The 12,500-nt window shown below is 40.5% G+C and overlaps 1 protein-coding gene across 2 annotated transcripts in view; it reads left to right on the forward strand.

Annotated features, from left to right (window-relative positions):
- The window catches only part of slc38a4 (solute carrier family 38 member 4), a 32,172-nt gene that overhangs the window by 6,666 nt on the left and 13,006 nt on the right, over positions 1 to 12,500 (forward strand). For both annotated transcript variants that reach the window (XM_080022266.1, XM_080022267.1), the window contains exons 6-12: positions 1 to 39; positions 591 to 673; positions 1,194 to 1,252; positions 1,696 to 1,956; positions 5,461 to 5,540; positions 6,649 to 6,749; positions 7,925 to 8,049. The exon at positions 1 to 39 is cut by the window's left edge and continues 43 nt beyond it. In XM_080022266.1, coding sequence (XP_079878392.1) covers positions 1 to 39; positions 591 to 673; positions 1,194 to 1,252; positions 1,696 to 1,956; positions 5,461 to 5,540; positions 6,649 to 6,749; positions 7,925 to 8,049 — 748 coding nt within the window. The remainder of the gene's footprint in view (positions 40 to 590; positions 674 to 1,193; positions 1,253 to 1,695; positions 1,957 to 5,460; positions 5,541 to 6,648; positions 6,750 to 7,924; positions 8,050 to 12,500) is intronic.

The following is a 12,500-nucleotide window of genomic DNA, read 5'->3' on the forward strand; positions in this document are numbered from 1 at the left end:
GGTGATCCGAGCCTTCCTGAGTCTGGAGGAGAACTCCGGGTCGGTACATCACACATTACATTTATTATTCACATGTTTTCTCTATTTCTTCTTCATTTGATATTGTCTAAACTGTAACTTGTATATCATTTTGATGTAAGATACTTGTATTTTATGTTATTATATTTTTATGGATACCACCCAATTTATTTGAATTTATTTGTTTTGTACAAATAAACTAAAACTACTCTACGTACATTACTCCAAGGTTTAACAATAATTATATAGCTTATAATAATTATATAAAACAAATTATATTACAGTTATAATATTGCATTATTTTATAATTTATTATTATTAATATTATCATTATAATTATTATAATAATAATTATTATTATTATTATTAATAATAATAATAATAATAAGAAGAAGAAGAAGAAGAAGAAGAAGAAGAAGAAGAACAAAAAGAATAATATCATGATTTTATAATTATTATAAGACAATAAAATGCATTTAATTAAAAAAAAAAAAAAACATAAATCATTCCTCTGCACATGATTTTAGATCTTTAATTTCTCCGGGATTCAACGGGGTGTTGTGTGGTTGCAGGGAGTGGTACATGAACGGGAACTACCTGGTGGTGTTCGTCTCCGTCGGCATCATCCTCCCTCTGTCTCTGCTCAAGAACCTGGGTGAGAACCGCAAAGACTCAGCCCTTCCCCTGCCGGTGGCTGGGGAAGAAACTCTAGTTTCAACGTTTTGCGTTATTGACAATTTATTCCACTTCTCTACAATAGCACATCTTAATGTTCTTGTTTCATTCCTGTTTATTAAACATTTTTCCGGTTTTGATCCTTTATTTTCCACTTATCCTCAATTTATCAGAAATATTCGGTCTCCATTTTTCGAGTTGAGCGGTCGCTCTGGGAATTCAGTGAGATTGCAGGAATTAGCAAAAAATGGCAAAGGATTCATTTATTTTTGTTAAACTACTTCCAATAATATGATACACTGATACACTTTCTGTAATAACTACAATAATCGATCAAATTATATTTTTGATAAAGATGTATAAAAAATACAACATTAAAACAATAGAACAGTTTAATGTATGAAATCTGCATGAAATGGAGCACGGCCATGTTTTCTTTTCACGTCACTACATCACTGGTGTTTATGTCCCTCTCGCTGATGACGTCACTTCCTGTGCAGGTTACCTTGGTTACACCAGCGGCCTCTCCCTGTCCTGCATGGTGTTCTTCGTCTGCGTGGTGAGTCGCTGAAGCCTTCACACCTGGGCTGTCAGAGCCACACGTGTATGAATGGAACTACTCCTTAACATGTTACACTCAAAGAACTGTCTCTGCATTTGATGATTATTTATTCATCAAATGCAGAGACAGTTCTTTAAGTGTACACATGTACAAATACTGTACATGTATTTACATAAGTATAAAATATATGTAAGTACACTGCTCTGTGGTATTATGACATCAAGCTTAATGAAGCCACATGACTCCATCCAGTGAATAACAAAGGCAAATATATTTAGAAAACAAATGGAAACGTTGGAACAGAAGAGTAAAAACGGCACAAATGGAATTGACATACACAGTGTATACAGTAGTTGGGGTGGTGCTGCTCCACCAGACATGGTGGTGCTCCTCCAGTTTATCTCCATCTTGTCTGAACTCCAGTTCTCCATCCCCTGCAGCTGATCTATAAGAAGTCCCAGCTTCCGTGCCCGCTGCCATTCCTCCACCAGCACTCCTCCAACCTGAGCGCCAACTCCTCCGAGCTGCTGGGCCTCTACGCCCAGCACAACGCCTCCGCCCTGCTCCACCTGGCTGCGCCGGGCACCACGGCGGGAGACCGTGACGATGCCCACCACACCTCGCCCGTTCGCATGGAAGCGCACGCACACGTTGACGAGGAGGAGATGTGCGCGCCCAAGTACTTTGTCTTCAACTCCCAGGTGGGCGGGGCGAGCAGGGGGCGGGTCGGGCAGGAGGCGGGGCCGGCAGGAAGCGGGGCGAGGCGGGCAGGGGGCGGGGCGGGCAGGGGGCGGGGCGGGCAGGGGGCGGGGCGGGCAGGAGGCGGGGCGGGCAGGAGGCGGGGCGGGCAGGGGGCGGGGTGGGCAGGAGGCGGGGCCGGCAGGAAGCGGGGCGAGGCGGGCAGGGGGCGGGGCGGGCAGGGGGCGGGGCGGGCAGGAGGCGGGGCGGGCAGGAGGCGGGGCGGGCAGGGGGCGGGGTGGGCAGGGGGTGGGGCAGGCAGGGGGCAGGGCGGGGCAGGCAGGAGGCGGGGCAGGCAGGGGGCAGGGCGGGGCAGGGAGTGGTGCGGGGCGGGCATGGGGCGTGGCTGGCGGGTTCACCTCGTTGATCCTAACAGTTTTGTGTGTATATATTTATTTACATACACAGGGTGGAGGTGGAGGGTGGTGCTCACATCTGGATTGGCAGTTATGCAGCCGATGTGTCCCAAGTTTTTTACAAGTATAATAACCAAAAAACACGTATTTATCCTGTACTTGTCTGTTTTACACCACTTTTACGTTACTCATCAAAATAAGGCAGAAGTGGGACTCGGCGTTATAAATCCATCCACGTTTGTTGACACTGTGTTTAGACGCGGCTCTCCAAGCAGGAAGCCATGCTGCGTTCATGAGAAACTCGGTAAACAAATTTGTTTTGGAAGTGATGATGTGTTCACGAGAACTCGGAATTATTATATTATATATATTATATATCGGTAATCGGTGGGCTCGGACTCTCCAAAAGCGGGATTGGCATGGGAACCAAGCGTCTGGCACTGGTCGGGCTCTTGGCTCATAAACGCTCAGCTTTCCTTACAGTGCACAAACACAAACCTAAATCACAACATTCCCTCCGGCTCAGCACAGCTTCTAGTTGAGTTTGCAGCGAGGCACCAGGTGAGTCCCTCTGTCGACATGAAGCAACACATCTACCCACCTCGGAGAAGCATAAAGCACAAAGGAGCTGCTGCACCCACATGTTTGCAGAAGGTGTAGTTCAGGGTGTGGTGTCTGTGTCGTGGCTTGTCATGACTGGGTGATAGATTACACTAGAGCAGTGTTTCCTCACTCAGTAATCCCGCTATTCTGTCGAACTGTGCTTATTTTTCTGAGGGCTCCAGCCCACCGGTACGACACATGAACAAGTCCTGTTTGCACCGTCACCAACACCACGTGGTTGAAGTTTCATCCAAATCAATCCACGTATTGAGCAGAAATTTGTGCAAAACCAAACAAACTTGATCGATATCACAGACACGGTCCAATGCATTTCACATGGAAATATATCCAACCTGGATAAAAAATATCTGGAACACGATAATGACAGAATCTACGAATCGACCAACACTGAACAATCTACATTGAGGTGTCGTTTAAACTGTTATGTCACAAGGATCTGAGGTTTAAATCTCACCCAAATGGATCCACATACAAAGCAGATATTAGTGAAAAACAAAACAACTTTGACACAAAATATTCAGTTGCTCTTAGTGAACTGACACGTCACACGTCAAATGAAGGAGATGATATTTAAAGTAAGATGCTTTATGACGTCATCATGTTATTTAATATAAATGTACAGATTGTGATTGACGATGTGCAGTTGGATCGTGTCCAGTGTGCGGCGTGGACTCGGTCACTCTGTAGTGTTCAGACGTTACCAAACTATGTGTTTACGTGTATATTTATACAACTTCTTACCTGGTAGATGTCAGTAGATCTCTTAGATTGGTATTTGAAATGCTCCACCTTACTTTGCCAGATTAAATGAAAAACACAATAAAAAAGTAATCCACAAAAACTCGTTGAGTCGAATTCACTGGAACGTACGACTGAGTGATGTGTTCAAGATCCAGTGAGTTGTCGGAAAAATAGAAGCTTTGCAATGGTAATTACTCACAGAAATACCACAACGTTTTTGGTACTTCATGGAATCGTGACTTATTGAAAATTTAATCCAAGTAAAAAAGTCAACAAAGAAATGACGTAAATTCAACCGTTATCGTAAATCTACGTAAATATGTCATAATTGACATATACGAGACACAACGTCCCTGAGACTGCACAATAACAAGGCTTCTTTGAATAAACGTCATGTATAAACAGTTTCCTACAGCTAAACTTCACAAACCTCAATGAAAAGACAGAAAGTGTTAAGTATTGTCAAATTATTGCATAATTATTCTAATTTATAGGTGATTCCAAATTATTCCAAATTAATGTTAAAGTTCCCTAAATGTTGTCTGCATTACAATATAGACAAGTCATCCATTAAACTGAATTGAACAATTGTACATTATTTACAGAAAAAATACAATGAAGTAGTAATTACAACTAACTTGTATTTTCTATATTTCTAAGGACTGACCTATCTCATACATCTATGTATCTACATTACAAATTAAAATCAATGATTGATGTCTGGTTGAAATGGGTATGCTTCATACGTAATGACATGAAAGCTGGATTCATGAAATGACATGAACGTAACTACATCATGTTTATAAGTTCAGGGCATTTTAGGTAGATATTAGATATAAGACGCTGCATAGCCTTCAGCTATATTTATTATTATAAATATTATTATTATTATTATTATTATTATATTTCTCATATTTATTTTTATCATTATTATTATTATTATTATAATGATTTTTATTATATTTATTATTATTATTATTATTATTATTATTATATTCTATATAATATAAGCCGCTTATATATTCTAATAGTTCAAGTTCAAGTTCAAGAGATTATTTGTCACATACATGTACATACGGTCATACATATATGCAGTGAAATGTCATGACACCCGGTGATTACGCACAATAAGCTCTATAAATACTAAAAAATACCAAAATGTGCGTAATCGCCACAAGGTGCTCGCGCAGGCAGCCGCAAGGGGAGGCGCCACGATCGCGATTCTGGGTCCTATAATTATATAATAGAATTAATTGACTGTGTTGTTTGCATGCAGTCCATAAGTTGGCGAGCTATATGGAATATGTGGCATTCCCCTGACTGGTGTGATGTATGTGGTCTGTAGAGATATGTCTGATGACGTAAATATCACATTTCCTTACTTTTTAGTGATGCACGACTCACAAATGATTCATTTGCAGTGAACTAATCTTTTAATCTTTTTGAGTCATTCTGTCGTGACTTGAAAGAATAGAGTGAAGCGAATTTCCGAGGCTGAAATTGGAGTCCAAGGTGAAAGCAGGCCGAGGCATTTGGCATAATTCTTATTGAATGTGAGCGATTTACTTTTGCAAATGGAGTCATTACTGCACGCCCTCTCCAACGGTGACGTTGAGCTGCTCATCATTCTGCTGGGGACCCCCTGGAAGGACCTCCTCGGGCGCCGCAGACCCCAGGTTGAGAACCTCTGCTCCGATCAATGGGATTTCCTGTGCTGATGTGTTTTCTCCTCCACGGTCCTTTCAGACGGCCTACACCATCCCCATCCTGGCCTTCGCCTTCGTCTGCCACCCGGAGGTCCTGCCCATCTACAGCGAGCTCAAAGAGTGAGTCCCAGGCCCAGGTGCCATTACCATGCATCTGGGCTGATCTGATCACAAGTGGACAGCTCTAAGTCCGTCTGTTCACACCGGCATTAACATGCGTCTCAGGTGATCTGATCACAAGTGGACAGCTCTAACTCTGTGTGTTCACACCGGCATTAACATGCGTGTTGGGTGATCGGATCACAAGTGGACAGGTCTGTCTGCAGATTTGTTTGGTTTGTTCTGGAAGAGGTGAACTGAACTCGGAGTTGGATTGGAGTTGATTGTCCTCCACACAGCGCTGCACCGTGCACGCCCGGTGTCCTGGGCTTTTATTTCACGTCTCTTCATTTTAGTTTCCTTGTTGTATGAAACAACATATAAACAACCAGAGTTATGGGAAGTCCTGAGCGCTGCGTAATGGAATGAAGGAAATAATATCCCCTGTGTCCCGTGCTGCGTCACCACGGCTCCACGTTGCTTTCTGTTGCTATGGGAGCTGCTTTGGTAAAAACTGGATTTTCTTTTGTTTAAATACTTTACTTGTAAATAATAACTCCTGCACTTCTCACTTTATTATCCAGGAGAGACTTGCTCAGTTTCCCGACCAGACTTGAATATGATCACCAAGATGAATGTTACTGCTATAATATAATATATACAATACGATATAATTAATATCATATTGCATAATTTAATTAATACAATATATTTAATATAATATATTATATATGTATATATATATATATATAAATAAAATTTGTATATTTAATAAATAATGTATAATACATTATAATATGTATAATATGCGCATGCTCCTCGTGTCAGTTACGAACATTTTAGTATTTTTAGTATTTTTAGAGCTTATAGAGCTTATTGTACGTAATCACTGGGTGTCATGACATTTGGCTATATATATATATATATATATATATATATATATATATATATATAAATATATATATATATATATATAATGTATACCACCAACTTGACCTTGAACTTGATATAATAATCCTTTATAGTTGGTGGTGAGGTGCTGGTGCATGCTGTGGTGACAGCATCATGTAGGTTGACATGTTACACATGGAGACACTCAACATGTTCTCACCGTGCATCCGTGTCGCAGCCGCAGCAGGAAGAAGATGCAGAACGTGTCCAACCTGTCAATCCTGGCCATGCTTGTGATGTACATGCTGTCTGCACTGTTCGGATACCTCACCTTCTACGGTACACACACACACACACACACACACACACACACACACACACACACACACACACACACACACACACACACACACACACACACACACACACACACAATATACATACATTATTATTATTATTATTATTATTATTATTATTATTATTATTATTATTATTATTATTACTATGATTGTTATTATTATTATTGTTATTATTTATTATTAGTAGTAGTAGTATTATTAATAAAATATTATTATAATTATAATGTTATGTGGTTATTATTAATTATTATTATTATTATTATTATTATTATTATTATTATTATTATTATTATTATTATTATTATTGTTATTTATTATTAGTAGTATTATTAGTAGTATTATTATTAGTATTATTATTATGTTATGTGGTTATACAGTGATTATTATTATTATTATTACTATGATTATTATTATTATTATTATTATTATTATTATTATTATTATTGTTATTATTATTATTATCATTATTATTATTATTGTTATTATGTTATGTGGTTATTATTATTTATTATTATTAGTAGTTGTAAAATTATTGTTTTTATTATTATTATTATTACATTATGTGATTATGATAATTATGATTATTATGATTATTACGGTTATTATTATTAATAACTTATCATTATAATTATTATGTTATGTGGTTATAATTATTATTTATTATTATTATTATTATTATTATTATTATTACTATGATTATTATTATTGTTATTAATAATAATAATAATAATAATACATTATTATTATAATTATTATGTTATGTTGTTGTTATTATTTATTATTATTAGTAGTAGTAGTATTAATAAATTATTATTATAATTATTATGTTATGTGGTTATTATTAATTATTATTATTATTATTATTATTATTATTATTTTTGTTATTTATTATTAGTAGTATTATTAGTAGTATTATTAGTAGTATTATTATTATGTTATGTGGTTATACAGTGATTATTATTATTATTATTATTATTATTATTATTATTATTATTATTACTATGATTATTATTATTATTATTATTATTATCATTATTATTATTATTGTTATTATGTTATGTGGTTATTATTATTTATTATTATTAGTAGTAGTAATATTATTATTATTATTATTATTATTATTATTATTATTATTAATAACTCTCTCTCCCTCAGACAATGTGGAGGCTGAGTTGCTCCACACCTTCACCAAGGTTTATAAGTTTGACACCCTGCTGCTGCTGGTCCGTCTGGCAGTGCTGACAGCCGTGACGCTGACCGTCCCCATCGTGCTGTTCCCCGTGAGTCCAGCACCGCCCGCTCTCCTCCGCTCTCCTCCGCTCTCCTCCGCTCTCCTCCGCTCTCCTCCGCTCTCCTCCGCTCTCCTCCGCTCTCCTCCGCTCTCCTCCGCTCTCCTCCGCTTTTTGAACCGTCGCTGCTGTTTCTTGCTGTTGAACGGCGCCTGTTGGGCTGACGTTTTGTTGCCGTCGTCCCCTCAAATCCCAGAACGCGCGGAAAGCACGAGCTGCTCATGGAGGTGCTCCATCGCCCCTTGCCTCCGCCTCCGCCTCCGCGTCGGCTGTTTGACTCTGTGGAAATCAAAGTTGTGTAATTAGAAGGTGAACTTTGGTTTCTTTGCCCCCAGCAGCCTCATGTCACCGGAACAAACATTACAACACAGAGTCAAGTCGCAACGTCTTGCTTATGAGGTTTAGTGCCTTGCTCTGCAGAATAGAACCACCAGTGGTGATGGTGCCTGCTGTAGTCTCCCTCTCCCTCTCTGTCACCTCAGCAGAGGTCAGAGGTCACGGGGGCTCGGTGCTTGTGCCCTGCCTGGTGAGTCAGGCTCGGCGGCGCTGCTTCTCACACGCTTCCCTATTTGGTCACGGGCTAAATCGGTCCCTTAGGGAAGAAACATGGCCGCCAGACGGAAGACGCACTCCAGAACACACACACACACACACACGCACACACACACACACACACACACACACACACACTGCCTCACAAAAGTGGGAGTTTCAGTTTCCGGTTTCAGTGTTTATTGCTGAAGGGTGTAGCTACAGCAAGCTGCCACCAGAGGGCGCTGCAGGCACAGGGTTAGTTCAAGTCAAGGGGCTGGGGGTGATGCAGCAAGCTTGGATGGATGGATATGTACAGTATATATATATATACTGTATATATACTGTATATATATATACAGTATATATACAGTATATATATATATATATACTGTATATATATACTGTATATATACTGTATATATATACAGTATATATATATACTGTATATATACAGTATATATATATACAGTATATATACAGTATATATACAGTGTATATATATATACTGGATATATATATACAGTATATACAGTATATATATATACTGGATATATACAGTATATATATATATATACTGTATATATACAGTATATATACAGTATATATATACACTGTATATATACTGTATATATATACAGTATATATATACTGTATATATATATACTGTATATATATACAGTATATATGTATATATATAAATATATATACAGTATATATACAGTATATATATATATACTGTATATATATACAGTATATATACTGTATATATATACAGTATATATATACACTGTATATATACTGTATATATATACAGTATATATATATATACTGTATATATACTGTATATATATATATACATATATACTGTATATATACAGTATATATATATACAGTGTATATATATACTGTATATATACTGTATATATATACTGTATATATACTGTATATATATATATATTTATATACATATATACTGTGTATATATATACAGTATATATATATATATTTATACATATATACTGTATATATATACAGTATATATATTTATACATATATACTGTATATATATACAGTATATACATATATATATATATACATATATATGTATATATACATATGTTATGTTATGTTATATATATACGGTCATACATATACATATATAAATATATATATATATATATATACATATATATATATATGTATATATGTATGACCGTATGTACATGTATGTGACAAATAACCTCTTGAACTTGATATATTAATCCTTTATTCTTGGTCGTGAGGCGCTTGTGCATTTTGTGGTGAAAGCATCAGACTTGATGGGATGGGCAGACAGGTGGACAGACAAACAGACAGACAGACAGACAGACAGACAGATAGACAGACAGACAGACAGACAGACAGACAGACAGACAGACAGACAGACGGTTTGCCGCACTCTGTAGTGGAACTTTCCGGTCTGTCTGCCTGTCTGTCTGTGGAAAAACCCCAAAGGCTCACCTTCACCTCAGGAGGAGGCGGGGCTTGAGGGTGGAGGGGCGGGGCTACAGCTGGACAGGGAGGGGGGGGGGCGACGGAGAGACAGCCAAAAAGAAGAACAGAAAGAGAGAGAGACAGAGAGAGAGAGAGAGACAGAGAGAGAGAGAGACAGAGAGAGAGAGAGAGACAAAAAGAGAGAGAGACAGAGAGAGGGACAGAGAGAGAGACAGAGAGAGACAGAGAGAGAGAGGAGGGAAGGAGACAAAGGAAGGGAGAGATGGACAGATAGAGGTTGATAACCACACAGAGGGGAGACAGACAAACAGACAGACAGGCAGACAGGCAGGCTGTAAGACAGCCAGGATGGAGTGTTGTCACTTGTGTGTCATGTTTGGTGTGAATGTGTTGTTTTGTGCATTGAACGTTGCAGCAGAAGGATAAAGAGTGAAACGTTCTTTATTTGTCACAGATGCAAAGTAAAACGAGCAGCGAAAGGAAGGAAGTTACTGTGCAATCAAAGGGATCAATAGAGGACGATAAAAACAGTAGATCCAATAAAAACAGTAGATCCAATAAAAACAGTAGATCCAATAAAAATCGAGTAAAGATGAAATAAAGAAAACAGCTTTCACGTGAAACGCAGCTTCGTTTCCTTTCGAGCCGAGTTCCAGTTTTCCCAGTCCCCATGGAACGCAGCGTGGTCTCCACCCGGTGCAGATCCTGCGCGAAGCGACCACAACGCGGCGACGGAGTCCAGAGCGCGGCGCACACCTCGCCCCGTGAGATGCCGCCCGGAGCCACGCCCTGCACATATGTAACAAATTGGTTGATGATGTCACAGAGCGCCCCGCCTCAGCCCGCCCCGCTCCGCCAACGTCCGGTCGATTTGCAAGGTGCTCCGAATACGGATCGATGCGGATCAAAGTTGTGGAACAAAATGTCTGAACTGCCCTGCACCAGACACTTTCAGCCGGAAAAATGTCAGAGGAGGAAAATAATCAGGACGACAGGAGGAGTCACCTCGAGTCCACGTGAGCCCCTGAAATGACCAGTGCAAGAGAAGCGACACATACTGTATATACACATCCTAAGGTTAGGTACGAAATATTTATACGTACGATATACACGTATATACCCTGCTGGCGACGTGATGGAGGTGGAGGCTGTAATTCAGTGTTGGTGTTTTGGTCAAAGCTGTTATTTATTTGCGTGTTTTGGGAGGATGGAAGCCACACGTCAAAGCACCAGTAAAGAAATACATTCAATGAATATATATATATATATATATATATATATACTGTATTCATTCTCATAGTATTAGTATAAAATGATATCTATCTGTCTGTCTATATATATAAACGTTATATTAAATACCAAAATATATATTTTATACTATTTAAAAATATAAAATATTGAATTCCTCTTTCTTAGATGAGTATGAATATAATGAAAGTCTTTTTATAAAAGTGCTGTTTCCAGGGGGCCCTGGCATTTGCTGTGGAATCCTCTCCAGCGTCATCTGGCCCCAAAAAATGCAGACGACCTTCAGCCCGAGATTAACTGTCGTTTTGTCTTTGACAGTCCTTGGCCCCACAGGAAGCGTGTGTGTGTGTGTGTGTGTGTGTGTGTGTGTGTGTGTGTGTGCGTGCGTGTGTGTGTGTGTGTGCACGGTGTCACGTGAGGCGGTAGAAAGTGAAAAGGCCTCAAATCAAACAGCGCGGGGCCCCCGGGTCGCAGCCGACTTTTCTGGGATCTAGAACATAATGAAACGGCTTAATGTACATTCAGTGCTGCCCCAGTTCCCAGGGGCCGGCTTTAGACCCCCGCCCCGCCGGCCCCGCCGGGCTGGACCGAGCTGGACCGAGCTGGACCGGACTGGACCGGACTGGACTGCCCCCCCGCACCGATAAAAGTTTGGCGGGGGGGGTTTTATTAACTTTACACCCCCCCCCTGTAATTAATCTCCCAAAAGGGAGGTCGCCCCCCCCCCCCGGTGCAGCCACCTTCAGCCCAGTTGGATCGGGGAGGGTGGTGTCCGGTGCCAGGCGGGCGGAGCCGTGAACCCAGACACCCCCGAGGGGCGCTGCGGAGAGACGGTGGTGGAGGCAGGGCGGGGGAGGCAGAGCGGCGGAGGCAGGACGGAGGAGGCAGGGCGGCGGAGGCAGGGCAGAGGAGGCAGGACGGAGGAGGCAGGGCGGAGGAGGCAGGACGGAGGAGGCAGGGCGGCGGAGGCAGGGCGGAGGAGGCAGGACGGAGGAGGCAGGGCGGTGGAGGCAGGACGGAGGAGGCAGGGCGGCGGAGGCAGGGCGGCGGAGGCAGGATGGCGGAGGCAGGGCAGAGGAGGCAGGACGGCAGAGGCAGGGCGGAGGAGGCAGGACGGAGGAGGCAGGGCGGTGGAGGCAGGGCGGCAGACACCGCCTCCAAACCAT

This window comes from Zeus faber, assembly GCF_960531495.2.
Source record: "Zeus faber genome assembly, chromosome: 21".
NCBI lineage: Eukaryota > Metazoa > Chordata > Actinopteri > Zeiformes > Zeidae > Zeus > Zeus faber.